The sequence below is a fragment of the Anolis carolinensis genome, chromosome 5 (genome assembly GCF_035594765.1).
Source record: "Anolis carolinensis isolate JA03-04 chromosome 5, rAnoCar3.1.pri, whole genome shotgun sequence".
NCBI classification, from domain to species: domain Eukaryota; kingdom Metazoa; phylum Chordata; class Lepidosauria; order Squamata; family Dactyloidae; genus Anolis; species Anolis carolinensis.
Genome location: NC_085845.1, coordinates 173,647,516 through 173,664,223, shown reverse-complemented (window position 1 = coordinate 173,664,223; position 16,708 = coordinate 173,647,516). Strand labels below are relative to the sequence as shown.

The 16,708-nt window shown below is 41.0% G+C and overlaps 1 protein-coding gene across 1 annotated transcript; it reads left to right on the top strand.

Moving 5' to 3' along the window:
- Nucleotides 1-869: 869 nt before the first annotated feature.
- Nucleotides 870-12,881, top strand: nol12 (nucleolar protein 12). The gene is made up of 6 exons (XM_003220950.4): nt 870-1,031; nt 3,422-3,527; nt 4,266-4,314; nt 6,230-6,378; nt 7,976-8,061; nt 12,052-12,881. The coding sequence occupies exons 1-6, from the start codon at nt 955-957 to the stop codon at nt 12,221-12,223; spliced, it is 639 nt and encodes a 212-aa protein (XP_003220998.1). The 5' UTR covers nt 870-954; the 3' UTR covers nt 12,224-12,881.
- The last annotated feature ends 3,827 nt before the right edge of the window (nt 12,882-16,708 follow it).

Sequence of the window (16,708 nt, the reverse complement as noted above, 5' to 3'; positions counted from 1 at the left end):
AATTCTCCCATTATATTAAGAGTAATCTCAAAGAATACCCCATACTTGCAATAAGAACAAACCTATATTCAGCAGAGTATTATAGGAGCACATGAAATTATAGACACTATGAGTATGTGGATATATATATAAACTTCTTAAATTCTCACCTATATACTGTCAATTTGTGATAGCCACTGTTTGTTCCTTTTGTTTAGAACCCACCATTGAAAATGGATACATGAATACAAACTGTTGAAAGGGATGTAAGATTTTTTTTAATGAAAATGTGAAATTGTATTTCAAATAGATTTGTAACTGTATATATGTGGATATAGGTATGCGCTCTTGTTAATTTAATATACCTAATATTCACAGATAAATTCCCCTGAGGAAGACCTAGAGTTGAAACTAGTTGTGGTAACCGTGCTGGTCGGTTCAACATATTGATTTTACAAGCTGCAAGTTTACATATAGAATTTGCATTGCTCAAGTTAGAAATGATTTGGATGTACAAAGAAATACCATTGTAACTGTAAATTCTGTACCAACTGTATTTCATTTAATACTAATCTATACTGTGTATAACAATTGATTTATCATTGACATTTTATATCTTTGTGTTTGTAGGCAAATGTTGTTTTGGCTTCAGTCAGGAACCCATTCACTTAATATCTATGATTCTGAACAGTCCTCATGATAAAATGACAGGGTTGGAAGGGACCCTAAGGGGCATTTATGCAACCCTGGCTATGCAGAAATACACAGCTGATGGAAAATGGCTATTTATCCAAGCTGTTTCAAGACTCAGCCTATTCCACTGATGAGCTGCTCGCCTTGGAGTGATGCACCCAATGGCCGGCAGGGGGCGATGTTCCATGGCCCGCCCAAGGCGGCGGCGGAAGAGGCGGCGCCAGGCTCGGCGTGGAAGAGAGCGAGGAAGCCAGGCTGCTTTGGCCGGAAAAAGCCCAGCAAATGGGTCGCAAAAAGAAGAGACGCGATGCATCCTCCGCACTCCGGAGGATCGTCACTTTCGACGAGGAAAACCGGCGGTGAGAGAAGCGGGGAAGCAGTGGGGAAGGAGTGCATGGGCAAGAGCAAGGGGCGCGTTTACACTGTAGACTTAACGCAGTTTTATCCCACTTTAATTGCCACGGCCCCATGCTATGGAATCCTGGGAGGTACAGTTTGGTGAGACACTGGCACTCCTTGGCAGAGAAAGCTAAAGACCTTGCAAAACTGCTATGATTCCATGGCTTTAAGGCCGTTTAATTAAAGTGGTATCAAACTGCATTAATTCTAGATGCACCCTAAATGGACTGAAACTGATATATGTATAGTGCTGACTAAGGCCCCACATAGAGCTCATCCAGACAGGCCCTATATCCCAGAATCTGATCCCAGATTTTCTGTTTATCCTAGATTATCTGGCAGTACGGACTCATACCCTGTTTCCCCGAAAATAAGACATCCCCGAAAAATAAGACCTAGTAGAAGTTTTGCTGAATTGCTAAATATAAGGCCTCTACCGAAAGTAAGACCTAGCAAAGTTTTTGTCTGGAAGCATGCCCAGCGCCTGCCAAACAGAACACCAGAGCATGCAGGATTGGTAAATGTACATACCAGTTGTACATGGAAATAATGGTAGTAACAAGAAATTCTTGATATGATTCATAGTTTGTCTGGTTATGTTGGTTTGTGATGACAACTACTGTACAATATATAATAAATGTTCATTTTTTGTTCAACAATAAATGTGAATTCTTCTTCATAGAAAAATAAGACATCCCCTGAAAATAAGACCTAGCACATCTTTGGCAGCAAAAATTAATATAAGACACTGTCTTATTTTCGGGGAAACACGGTATAATCCACTTCAAAGCAGAAAACCTGGGATCAGATCCTGGGATATATGGTCTGTCTGGAAGGGCCCCTACACTGCCATATGAAATCCAAATTATCTGCTTTGAACTGGATTATATGGCAGTGTAGACTCAAATAATCTGGTTCAAAGCAGGTAAAGTGGATTATTATTATATTTATTTATACCCCACTTTATCTCTCCCAAAGGGGATTCAAAACGGCTTAACATAAAAGCATCCTATCATATCTGATATGATGATCTGTAGGGCAGTGTAGAAGGGGCCTGAGTCTACATTGCCATATTACCCAGTTCAAAGCAGTTAATCTGGATTTTATATGGCTGTTTAGATGGGGGCCTAATTGTAACCAGTATCCCCATTCTTTACAGTCTGGAATACTGTACTACAATTATTTTGGTTTGTAGATCCATACAAATATTTTAAAAGCCCTTCTTGCAAAAACACCTCGATAACTTTAGAACAGACAAGCATCTCGAGCCCCGAGGATTACCTGGGAAGGAATCCCACTGGCGCATTGCAGCACACCAAAAGGCCTGGGAGTTACCCTGGACCGTGCTCTGACTTATTGAATATCAAGCCAAAAGTGGGTGCTAGAAATAACATCATACGAAAATTGACTGGCACAACCTGGGGATCACAACCAGACACAGTGAAGACATCTGCCCTTGCACTTTGCTACTCTGCTGCTGAGTACTCATGCCCAGTGTTGAACACATCTCACCATGTTAAAACAGTGGATGTGGCTCTTAATGAGACATGCCGCATTATCACAGGATGTTTATGGCCCACACCGCTGGAGAAATTATACAGTTTAGCCGATATTGCACTGTCTGATTTCTGCAGGAAAGTAGCAGCCAATAATGAAAGGACCAAGGCAGTGACATCTCCGGTCCATCCCCTGTTTGGATATCAGCCAGTATGCCAATGCCTTAAATCAAGAAACAGCTTCCTAAGATCTACAGAAATACTCTCAGGAACATCTCAGCAAGCGAGAGTCCAAAAGTGGCAGGCTAAAACCCAGAACCTCAATCCATGGCTGATAGCAGATGAGAAATTCCCTCCTGGGCACATGGAAGACTGGGTGACTTGGAAGACGCTGAACAGACTGCGCTCTGGCACCATGAGATGCAAAGCTAACCTTAAGAAATGGGGCTACAAAGTGGAGTCCACGGCATGTGAGTGCAGAGAAGAGCAAACCAAACCACAGACCACCTACTACAAATGAGTCTGAGCCCAGCTACATGTACAATGGAGGACCTTCTTACAGCAACACCAAAGGCACTCAAGTGGCCAGCCTCTGGTCAAAGGAAATTTAGTACAATGCCAAGTTTTTAACTTTGTGGTTTTTCTATACATTATAACTGTATTCTTAATTAGCTTCTGGCAGGATAAATAAATAAGATAAATAATTGTTTTAACATGACAAAATAAGCTATGGGATGTTTATGCAGGCAAATGCTTTACCTTTTTCTTCCCATGTGCATGGAAGTGCGTTGAAGAAGAAAGACTGCCTTTCTTCCTGTGTCTCTAACTTACTGCAATCTTTTTCCTCTTCCCAGTGAGTACCTGACCGGCTTCCACAAACGTAAGGTTGAGAGGAGGAAAATAGCCATGGAGGAGATCAGGCGCAAGCTGAAGGAAGAACAGAAGAAAATGAAGGAAGAGGTACCGCTCTCTTTGGGGGTGGTCTACTTGAGAGAAGGGGTTCTGCAGTTGGCGTGACAGATGGAAGAAATTAGGCGAGGGATGACTTGCAGACGAAAACACCACATGGCTTCAAACCCAGCACCTTTACATGATAATGGACTGCAACTCCCATCATTCTTTAAACCTTAACATTCAAGGATAGCATCCGGAGAGCCTTGTGATTTCCATTCTTGTGATACCAAATGCGGCATATCGTCTAATCCAGACACAGGCAAACTTTGGCCCTGTGGGTGTTTTGGACTTCAACTCCCATAATTCCTGACAACCAGTAGGCTGTTAGGAATTGTGGGAGTTGGTCCAAAACTCCCGGAGAGCCAAAGTTTGCCCATGCCTTGTTTAAACCCCACGGTATTAATTAGGCTTAATTCTAGACATTTTTCTGTTGACTTCTCCTCATATACCTATTGTAGCTAAGAGGATGCAGACTTGCACTTGTTCACTGTTCTTGATCACCTTTCCTATTATTTTACTTCTTTTTCCAGTTATAGAAATGTTTCCTCATCCCATGCATGCTTATCCCAAAGTAAACACCACTAGGTTCATTCGGCCATATTTCCCGATGTGGTTGCCTACATTGTGTGCCCCAGTAGCCCAAACTGCCAGTGTCCCAACTCTTACACAAGAACATGCAAACAGTTAATTATTTGAAAAACATTCTATTATACTGGAATTTTGTTTATTTTGCTTGCCTTTTAGAGACATAAGGAATACATGAAAATGTTGAAGGAAAGAGAAGATGCCTTAGGTGAGTGTCCTTTCTAAAGGTATAACCATTGTGAAGGGTTGGAGAAAGAAGGGAGCAGAAGACTTGAAATGAGCATGCTTGAAGTATGGACAGCATTTCATTTTCTGTCCTGTGCAAGAGTTGGGGATTTTTTCTCTGAGTGAGACCGGATCACAGGAAAGTTGCTTAGGTCTGGGCAATGAAGCAGTTGTGAAAAAGATAGGCTTCCAATGTTGCTTCTAGGTGCTTACTAATTATATGTTACTGTTTGTTTTTTAGCCATGAATTTTGATACTTTTAGATAGTGAGCAATTGTGTGGGATCCCCTCAGGCCTCTTCGGCACTGACATATAAAATCCAAATTATGTCCGCTCAACATTTGAAGGACATTTGTCTATAATGTCTTCTACAGACTCAATGAAAGGCAGAAGGATTGTGGTAGGTATTAGATTCCCTAGAACAGAGCTTTCCAAGCATTTCATGTTGGTGACACGCTTTTTAGACACACATAATTTCACAACACAGTAATTCAGTTTTACTAGCAAACCAGAGGTTAAAACCAAATTCATATAAGAGAAACAGAGGCATACATAAATTGCAATAATAAAATGTATGGGGACACAACATATCTCATGAAAATCTTCATTTATATATTAAAATATGTGGTTTAATGCTTATTTCACTTAGACTCACAAGTTTCTCATGTTTGTGCACCTATATGCTGCAGCCAATACACTAATGTCTCACAACACACAGTATGGAAAGCTTTGCCCTAGAATCTCAATAAGGACCATCTAACTGCAATACTAGTTGATGGATTTCTATCCCAATTATGTGTTGTATGATATCGGAAGAAGCAATGCAGTACATCCCCTGTGTCTGTGGGGATACATTCTTGGAATAGTGTGGAAATAGGAAAGTCTGGGTAAGAACTATTGGACTATTGGATTATGACCTGTTAGGATTATAACATATAGGGAATTATGAATTGTTAGGATCGTAAGCCTATTGTGTAGCAAAGTTTCAGGAGTGTTCCTTGAGTTTATTGTGTAATGAAAGATCACTGGGCGCATAAATATCTGGTTTCTATTCGATGCTCTCAGCAGACAAAGATTCAAGTAGACTTCTTTAAAATAACATTTCTTTTATTCACAACTTAATGTATTTAAATATACAGATACATTTCTTGTCAGGTTAAACTTTAAAACATTTCAGTTTGTATCTTTAACTTATAGTCTTTAACAGTCTCTTAAAAACTATATTGCTCTGTACAGTTGTCTTTAATAACAGTCTACTTCCAAGGAACTCAAGCCACAGCTGACTTCTAACTTCTAACACTGACTTCTGTACTCAAACAGACTCAAACCTCAACTGTCACCCTTTTTTAAAACTGCATTCTAAACTGTCACTGAACCAGTCACATGAACTGCAGCCCCTCCCACTGCCTCAAGTGCATAGAGCTAGGGAAGCTACAAAACAAAAAAGACATACTCTTCAGGAAATAAACAACACATTATAAACAGACAATACATTAGATAGAGGAGGCTTGAGAAGATTGCTATCTCCAACAATAACAAAGCCTGATATTATCATAGATGTTATCATAGAGTCAGCTTGGATAACTTAAAAAATTCCTAGAGATAGAACTCCCTAGGAATTTGCTATGCTCTTTGGGGCAACTCCTAAGTAATTTCTGGCAGAAGCATACTATAGAATTGCCTGAAGATTTATAAATTACCTATATTTTGTCAAATATGTGTAACTGAAAGCACAGGTGCCAGTCCAGCAGGTGCAGAGGTGACACTGTATATAAAGTAACAAATCTGAAAGTTCAAACTTAAGATGTTTTCTTTCAGTGCTATTTTCCCAGCCATTTTATTGGAGAAGCTACTGTGATACGTATCATTTCAGCATATTCCTTCTTTTGCATTCTCAGAGGAAGCTGATGAATTAGAGCATCTGGTGACATCCCGGACAGAGTCTGTGAGCTACGACCACCCAGGCCACACGGTCACCGTTACTACAGTCAGTGACCTGGACCTTTCAGGAGCACGCCTTCTAGGACTGGACGCCCAGGAGGAGAAGGTAATGCTTTTCAGTTGGCTTGTGGAGAGTCTGGAAAAGCTATCATCTTGATTAGCAAATCTCAGAATCTTCTTGATGCCTGGGGATCCAGGGATTATTGTGCAAGTTAACATTCATTATGTAGAAGGCAATGGGTGGATGGTCGGAAGAAAGAATATGCCTTTCGTTTTCTTTATTTAAACTTAATTTCAGTAGTGCCTGACTACTACACGTCAAACATCTGTGTGTTCATCTATCCTACTGGTTCTAATTACCCTTTCAAGGTAGACCGTTCTAATGGGATGATGGCCAGTGCTTTTTAATCTGCAGTTTAATTTTTTTTAGCATTTCTTACAGTGTTTTGGAACTTGCTTTTTGTATTGATTAATTGAGATATATTTATATATGGAGGAGAGTGCCTAGAGCGTTGGGGAGATGATGGCGGGGTATAAATAAATAAAAATTATTATTATTATTACTACTATTACTATTAATTAAGTTGGCAATAGTAAAAGGTTTCTGAATGTCACCTAGTGGCTTTTGTAGATATTTACACTTACCTATTGTACAGTGTTTACAGTTATCTCTGCAGAAAATGCTTCAGCTGTGCTTTGTAAAAGGGAAAATCATCCTGTACAGCAAGCCTTGCAAATGCTGATTTGTTAACAGTAAATGTTTGATTTCTATATTTATTTTGTATACCTATATACCTGGGGTCATGTAAACATTTCTTGGGCCAAAAGAGGTTGTGATTGGAAAAATTCAAGAAGCCCTGCAATAGGGGATGAGCGTGCATTTCCACATTTTATGCCTCTTCCCAGGCTGAATAAGGCTCAGAAGGGGTCTTTTTTGCAATCAGGAATAGGTTGGAAAAGACCCCATATTCCCTAGATGTTTTTGCAATTTTTAAAGAAACTGGTTGGTTAATTGTTGGAGCAGGTGCAACCCTCAAAGTTCTGCCAAGGGCTAATATGGCCTCCTAAATTTCCACTGGCTCACCCCTCTTTCACAAGGTAGCCTTTTTGTGAGTATGTATACGCAGGGGAGTAGTGTCCAGATAAAGTATTTAGGGGCTTTTAATTGCCAGCTTGGTTATCTTCATAAACTGAGGTTGCAGTCCTGTAGTCCTCCAGATATCGTTGGGGTTGTAAATCCCAGCGTTCCTCACCTTGGCTATTCTGGGTAGGGCTGATGCATTTTATAGTCCAGGATTCCTACTCCTGGTTTAGATCTCCCTCCAGTTTGTGGAACAACTTCCATTCAACCCATGGGTTGCATCTGCAGTTCCACTGATCAGAGGAATTGAAACACCCAGCACAGAAACTGAAATGTGCTTTGCAGATAACATTCCTGTTACACTAGGAATTACTTTTTAGTTGAGGTTGGGGAAATGTTCACATAGATAACAAAACGGTTCCACCAAATTTGTTTTGCTGTGATGTCATGAAGTGCTTGTGGCTCTAACCCAGGCATGGTTAAACTTTGGGCAAAAAGAGGTGTTTTGGACTTTATCACCCACCAGCTGTTAGGAATTGTGGGAGTTGAAGTCCAGAACACCTGGAGGGCCAAAGTTTGCTTCTGAGTGATGATAATATCCGGGTTCATGTGGCTTTTCCAGGGAGAAGAAGGTGGCGTGGAAAAAGAGGATACCTCCAACCAGCCTACATTGCCTAAGAAATCTAAAGAACCTTTGCTGTCTCAGAGGTATGATGAACTCTTCTTTTACCTCAAAACCAGTTCAGATTATCCTGTCAGATCTCTGAAGGGATTGCTGAAGTGAGTTGAGGGGTTGCCTTCTTATTACTCTTTTTGATCCACTGGCAAACGTATCCCTGATGAAATTGTTCCTGAAGGTGTGAAATTTGGAAACAGGACCATGAACAGTTTATGATATGTACATCATACCATACCACTGTTGGAAAATAACAAAGACTTAGGATCACTGCTGCTGAGGAAAATGCAACGTAGGATTGCAGTTGAACATTGAAAAAACAGGTCAGAGGGGGGAGATCATTGATGATAGGAATTACAATAATAGTAATAACAATAATAATTTCTTACCCATCTTTTCCTGATTATCGAAGCGGAGAACAATGACAAATTAGATGCATAACCCCAGGTAAAAGAACATATAAAACTAATACATGTATTTTTATTTTTCATGTCAGGAGTGACTTGAGAAACTGCAAGTTGCTTCTGATTTGAGAGAATTGGCTGTCTGCAAGGACGTTGCCCAGAGGATGCCCGGATGTTTGGTATTTTACCATCCTTGTGGGAGGCTTCCCTCATGTCCCTGCATGGGAGCTGGAGCTGAGAGAGAGAGCTCACCCGCTCGCCCCGGATCTGAACTGCCGACCTGTTGGTCAGCAGTCCTGTTGGCAAAAGGGTTTAACCCATTTCGCCACCGGGGGCTCAAAAGTGGATGATGGCGATATGAACTAGTCAATTATTATAGTCAAGAAATTGGAAGAAAATCCAGATTTGGAAGAGCAGTTATGAAGGCACTAGATAAGATGCTCAAGTGTAAAGAGATATCATGGAATACCAAAATCAAGATTGCCCATGTCATTGTATTTCTGATGTGTGTCTGGTTGTTAAATGAGCTGATAGTGCAGGGAAAAACAATTCTGTTGAAATGAGTTGCAAAAGGAGAATTCTGTGGAAAGTGTGTACGTACTGCCAAAATGACCAATAAATGGGTTTTAGAGCAAATGAAGACTGAAATTAACAAAATTGTACTTTGACCAAGGGCAACATAAACCCATTGAAAAGACAATCATGCTTGGTAAAGTGGGAGATAGTACGGAAAGAATGAGATTGCATTACAGGCGCAGAGACTCCATGAAGAAAGCCACAATCTTGGGTCTACAAGACCTGAGCAGGACTGTTGAAGGCAGAGTATTTTGGAGCCTCTCATTCATATTGTTGCCATTAAGCTGGAGACAACTTGATAGCAATTAAAACAACAAGCAAAGGACTCTTGCATATGATAAAAAGTCATAGTCATGGTGGCGGGGAAATTCTGAGGGTTGTAACTCAAAACATTAATTTTTCTAAGCTCTGGTTGGCTGGTTAAAAGCATGGACCGTTAGCCAAAAATACATGTTTTATAAGCTCTGCTCTTGCCACCTGCTTGGTATGCCTTTGCAGTCCTAGCTAGATATAATAGTGGTGGACTTGCATTTCAGAACATGAGGTTCTGCCAAATGGCTAACAACTGTGGGAAATGAAAGTGAGTTCATAGAAAGAAATTGTGATTGAAAAGGAGTTGCAGAGCTCTTTCTTTTTAATGCCCCCCCCCCCCCAGTAAAGTGTTGTTATTTTTATTTTTCTTCTTCCCCTGCATCCCCAGCTTGATGGCCCATGAAGTTCCCAAGTAGAAAGTAAAATTCATTAGGGGGAAATAAACTGTGGTAATTGTTTTTTGAAGTTGGAGGATTTAATTTCCACTTTCCCACCCGCCACCCATCTACAGGCAATGATTTCCCCAGTCTTCACTTTATATCGGCTTGGTGTCAGTCATTTTTCAATATATTAGACTTTGTATATTCACATCAAGTTAGTTTTCAAAGAAGTGACCAGATTAGTCTCTAGCAGCATCAAAAAGGCTTGGGACCAGGAAAAGGGACTGTAGTAGCACCTTTGAAACTAACCGATTTGTATTTTCGCATGAGCTTTCATGGATATAAACTCACTTCTTCAGATACAGGACAGAGTGAGCTCTAGACCTCAAAACATCAAGTTGTTAAACTATTGTGTTCTCAAAGCTTAAATAGCTTTATCCAGAAGAATTTCCCAATTCCTGCTCTTGCCACAAGATGGCAATCTACTTCCTAAACACAGTCTCAGTATGTGTTGAAGGCTGGAATCACTGGGTTGCTGTGAATTTTTCAGGCTGTATGGCCATGTTCCAGAAGCATTCTCTCCTGACGTTTCACCCACCTCTATGGTAGGCATCCTCAGAGGTTGTGAGAAGCCACTGAAATTCACAAGCATATGGATAATTTCAACAGAAAGGTGGAAACCATGAAAATGAACTAAATCTGGCTACCAATATTAAAAAACTCTAAAATCAGAACAGTAAATAAAACAACAACATCCAGAAAACAAGGGAATTCCATGTACAAATACGTGAGGGGGAAGTCATAGGGAGGAGGGAGCAAGATTGTTTTCTGCTGCCCTGCAGACTAGGACACGGAACAATGGCTTCAAACTACAGGAAAGGAGATTCCACCTGAACATCAGGAAGAACTTCCTCACTGTGAGGGCTGTTCGGCAGTGGAACTCTCTCCCCCAGACTGTGGTGGAGGCTCCTTCTTTGGAAGCTTTTAAGCAGAGGCTGGATGGCCATCTGTCGGGGGTGCTTTGAATGCGATTTCCTGCTTCTTAGCGGGGGGTTGGACTAGATGGCCCATGAGGTCTCTTCCAACTCTACTATTCTATGATTCTACAAGAAACAGTCATGGCCAGCTAACACCTCCAAACAAAGGATTCTCTCAGGCAAGAAGCAGCCAGGTTTTGAATCTGCAAAGCCATTAAATGCTAATCAAGCTGTCCAACTGCAGCATTCACACTTACCTCAAACAGACGAGAGTTGTTTCTCCCAACCTGGATCTTCCACAGATACATAAACCTCCCTTGCCTAGTTTCCAACAGACCTCACAGTCTCTGACAATGCCTGCCATAGATGTGGGCAAAATGTCAGGAGAGAATGCTTCTGGAACATAGCCAGACAGCCTGGAAAACCCAGAGCAACACAGTCTCACTATTATTGTCTTTAGTCTTTTGGGAAGTAGCACAACAATTGTTTAAACAGCTGGATTAATTTCATACACAGTTATGAGTTTGATTTTGACAACATAGGTGTTATTTATTCATTTTCCATTGTATGCTGGTGTTTGCTGGGCCATTGCCAGAGTTTTACAAAGCAAATCTATAACAGTTACCTGAAAATATGCACCATTGAACTCATTGCGTGATCTGTCCTCTTCTTTTTGCGTATAAAGTAACACTTTAGAAGAAGAGAGTAGAATGGACTGATGTAATTTCAGGTACACAAGGAACAGGAAGTGCAAAAAGAGAATCATGCAAGGATATCTTCTTTCATTTCTACTCTGTCCTAGCTCTAAGGAGATCGAACTCACTTGTTCTCTTAGGAGCACAATTACTCAGTGGTATCCCACCTTACTTCCAAAGCTGTTACACATATTGCAGCGTGTTTTCTTTTTTTGTAGACACAGAAGCACAAAAATGTATGATATTAAAATGGAAATGAATTCTGATATCAAAAAACATTAGGGGATTAAAAGTGATTTTAAAACTCCTGGCTGCCTACTCTCATTAAAAGCCCCATTCTTAGAAAAGTTTCCAGAGGGCCCACACTGAGCCTCAAACAGGGGATTGCCTGGCTTCCTGGTATGGAATCTGGAACATTCTGCCTGCAAACTCTGCCCTTCCACTGAGCTATGCCTCCTTCTAGGTGGTCTCTCATCCAAGCAGCTTAACAGAGCCAGAGGTACTTAGCTTCAGTGATAGAAGGCATCATGTGCCTTCCAAACAAAAGGTGAACTCAAGTGTAGTTTGGTGTGTGTCCGCATGCAAGAAATGTTGTCAGGGATGAAGAGTTTTAAAAGCACAAACTGGGAACTGACTTGCATAGGGGAGTTTTTAATTATTATTCTTTCCCCTTTATAGGATCTCTTCACTCACTGCCTCATTGCATTCCCGGAGTCAGAGAAAGAAGAAAGGAAAGCTGACAAGACACAATCAAGGCAAAAAGAAGCCAGTCCAGAAACCTACTGCCGGACGTACAAGCAAGAGACAGCGCCGGAAAATGACAGGCAAAAGGAGGCACATCCAGGAATGAAGGGCAAATAGGAGTGAAGATGGTGGGACCATGGAGGACCGTGTAGATCACATTGCTGGGATGCAGAGAAAGGCCATTTTTATATGAATGAAGACTCAGAGCTTGGAAATTTTTACATTTTTGGACTCAGAATTTCCTACCCAGCTATTTAGTCTCACCCATTTGTACCTGGAGATCTGATGCTATGAACACTGACTGGTCAAATCCATATTTAAAGAGATAAATGCATACCTCAGGATTGGGAATCACACAGCCATTGGGAATGTACCATCCTTGATATCCTCCACTGACTCTCTCCTTAAAGACTGGACCCCATATTTTGGCCAAAGAATGACATTTTCCTCTGCCAAACACATTTAAAATATTTTAAAAATCTTAATGGGGTTATTACGTACCATTTAGAGAGAACACCAGGCATACAAGTCACTCCTTCTCCCAAAATGGAAACCATAGTGACACCATATAACTAGAGCTCTTTCTGGAGGTGATGAAGATGTAGCCCCCTTGATCTCTGAAACATGACCATGTCAATCTTTCTGGAGGTGATGAAGATGTAGCCCCCTTGATCTCTGAAACATGACCATGTCAATCTGAAGGACCTTATCCCATCCTCCTGTGCATATCTTTTCCGTCTTTATAAATCTCTTTTTTAAAATTATTCCAAGACCATTGTATGTATTTGTGGTTTGATTTTTTTGTTTATATTTGGTTTGATCTTTGGAGAGTGGGAAGCATCAACATAAGGCTCTTAACACTGTACACAAGATTTCTGACTGTGCTTCACAACTTTTTCTTCTGTTTGCCTTTGTAAGGAAAGAGCCACGTGGTTGATGTTCCTTTCTGGAATGGGTACCCCTTTGAAAGAATAGGTGCTCTATCTTTTCCTCAGTGATAAAAAGGTGGAAGAAGTAGTGCTCTGTAACAGTGACAAATAAGAGACAAGCTCTACTATAAAATGGTGTCCAGACATGTCTTTTCCTCCAAGTGCCTACACAAGCTGACATTCATAACACTGCCCAATACACATTTTGGTGCCTCGAATGTTAGCCCTGTTTCTGGGTATATTTGATCTGCTGATTCCAAGAATAGCACTAGTTTTACTCCTATCAGCTTTATTTTTGAGATACATAACATATGTCACCTACCAGTCACCATCTGCTTATCCAGAGAAAACCTTGATAACCATATCTAAGAAACTAGAGCTGATTCGACCTGACCAATGCAATTTTCTGAAACAATGGCCTAGAGAAACTCAGGCCTAATAGCCAAGACACCAATACATTTATTTTATTTTTGTTGGGCTGTGTAATCTAGGAAGCTTTTCAGTTTATGGCAGATGCTGGAGAAAAGGGCCTTCTCAGCTGCGGTTCCCTTTCACCAACTAATGTTTTTCTGACGACAGATAGCATTTTCTCTGGCCCAGCAGCCTGTCAGTTGAATTCAGCTACTGACTCCCCTTGGCGTAAACTTTGATAGAACTGCATAAGCCTCTGGGATACAATACTGGAAAGCATGTGTTCTAAAATGGGAATGCAGGAAATAGAAATCAGTGCAGAATGTATTGCCTAGGTGCAGTTTCCTCTGCCCCCAGAATTTACGTGTTCTACCCATGGTGGCACAGGGGGCTAAGCTGCTGAACTTGTCCGAAAGGTCGGCAGTTTGAATCTGGGGAGTGGGGTGAGCTCCCACTGTTAGCCCCAGCTTCTGCCAACCTAGCAGTTCAAAATACCGTGTTTCCCCGAAAATAAGACTGTCTTATATTAATTTTTTCTCCCAAAGATGCTCTAGGTCTTATTTTCAGGGGATGTCTTATTTTTCCATGAAGAGGAATTCACATTTATTGTTGAACAAAAAAAATGAACATTTATTATATACTCTACAGTAGTTGTCATCACAAACCAGCATAACCAGACAAACTGTGAATCCTATCTAGAATTTCTTGTTACTACCATTATTTCCATGTACAACACTCTTTGGTATGTACATTTACCAACCCTGTATGCTCTGGTGTTCTGTTCGTTGGGCATGCTTCCAAACAAAATCTTTGCTAGGTCTTACTTTCGGGGGAGGCCTTATATTTAGCAATTCAGCAAAACCTCTACTGGGTCTTATTTTCTGGGGATGTCTTATTTTAGGGGAAACAGGGTATGCAAACGTGAGTAGATCGATAGGTACTGCTGTTGCGGGAAGTCATGCCCTCCACATGACCTTGGAGATGTCTGCAGGCAACAGTGGGTCTTTGGCTTAGAAGTTGAGATGAGCACCACACACCAGAGTTGGACACGACTAGACTTGATGTCGGGGAAACCTTTACCTACCCCAGGCAGACTGCTTCTTGTTTATTTGTAAGAGAGCCTAGCAAAGCACAGAAATGAACGGTGCATGCAAGGAAGTTAGCAGGTGGGGTGGGATGATATGATGGTTGAACTCTTTTATGTGTACCTTGTGACTCAATCATGTGGGGATTTCGGTATGCAGATCATAGGATTAAGTGTTTAGGCTACCCCTAGTAAATGGCTAAAAGTCAGCAGGAGCAGCTTCAAGGAAATTGGATGACTTTACGCATTTTTCTTTGAATCTTCGGGTTTCTTGGTTAATATAGGACGCTCACTATTTTTAGGAAAACAAATTAGAACAATCTCTTCAATACAAATATATACATGTGTACCTGCTACAGGTGGGTTCTAAATGGTAGTGCTTTACACATGTACAATGTGTCAGAAGTGTTCTCTTTACTCTAAAGTTGTCCCAGGCATGAGAATGGTGTGGGTGAAAGGATTAATGTGATAATTCAACATGCAGAGATGAGAAGATGTGTCCCATTTCTAAGTGACGTGTCTGGTACTGTCACATTCCTCGCCTGCACAGAACAAGCCACAGTGAACTGGTGTAATGCCAAACAGTGACTTCAGCGACTGTTTTTATTTAACTAGTAATGTACTAGTTAAATAAAAATGGACAGGATTAGCTGTCCGGAGAGAGATAGGGGTAACTTATACAGAAAAGACCAAAATTGTGAAATTTCAAGAATTGAAATATAAATGCTTAATTACATTTTAAAGTATGTAACACATTTCTAGCCTACATCTGTATTATTATTATGTGTATTTATATCCCACTTTTTCTCTCGATACGGAGACTCAAAGTGGCTCACAACTAAAAGCATTTCAATACAACTTAAAATATACAAATATTAAAACTGTGTTAAGCAACATTAATATTAAAACAATCCAGGTTAAAGTCATAAAATCATATAAAATCACATCAAAAAAAATCACAGCAGCCCTTGATGGTCTTAAACACCTTTATCTTTAAAAGCCTGCCTGAATAAAAGGTTTTACCTTGCTGCAGAAAGGATAGCAGGGAGGGGACTATCCTCGCTTCCCTGGGCAAGGAGTTCCAGAGTTGCCGGGCAGGCACCAAGAAGGAAGACCCGCTCTCTCGTTCCCACCAACCAAGCTTGAGATGGCAACGGGACTGAGAGAAAGGTCTCCTGAAGATCTCAGGGCCCAGGCAGGTTTGTACAAGAGAATGCGGTTAGCCAAATAGCTTGGACCGGATCCATCTCATCCAGTCCATTACTGATGACAGACACTGGTTTAGGGTCTGGACAGCTTCCTTTGCTTTAGGTGGAAAGGAGTAGTAGCAGCTGAAAGAATACAGCTTTTCTTATTCAAGTCCTTATGGAAACCTAGTGAAGATATGACAATATAATGCAGGGAAATGTGTCATTTTTACTGAACTACAACTTCCATCAGTCACAGCCAACAGAGCTAACAGTGAAGGATCAGTCAAGCATGGAAGCCTCATATTCTCACTTACTGTGAAGCTAATTGAGGCCCCTTCTACAAAGCTGTATAAAATCCAGATTATCTACTTTGAAATGGATTATATGGCAGTGTAGACTCCGATAATCCATTTCAAAGCAGATTATCTGCCTTGATATTCTGGATTATATGGCAGTGTAGAAGGGCTCTGAGTCTTCCAGTAGCCCAGTTATTACCACCTTGCTCAAATCTTGCAAACTCTGGCCTCTGCCTTCCTTTATTGAGCTGGTCTATTAGTAGTGTGGTCTTCCCTTTCTTCCTACTGCCTTCCCCAGGGACGCTCACAAGTGGGGCATGAGTAGGGTAGTTTCCTAAGAACTGGAACAGACAGACATACTGCCAGTGATCGTGAAAGCAATATAGAGCCAACTGTGGCTCATAGCCTGCTATTCCATGCGTGTGACTAATTCCCTTTTAAAATTGTCCAAGTGATGCAAACAAACACTAGGGGAGATGCATGCTGGCTCATCCTCTTCCCATCCAGTATTAGTGTCACAGCTGTGCCAAGAAACAGAATCAGTTATCTGTAATGCAGCCAGCATGAACAAAAGCCATGCTGAACCATATTACAAGACCTATCCTGCCCCATCCTGTCTTCTGCCCCCATTGTAACAAACCAAATGTCCACAGGAAGACTGCAACTTAGAGATAAAATGCA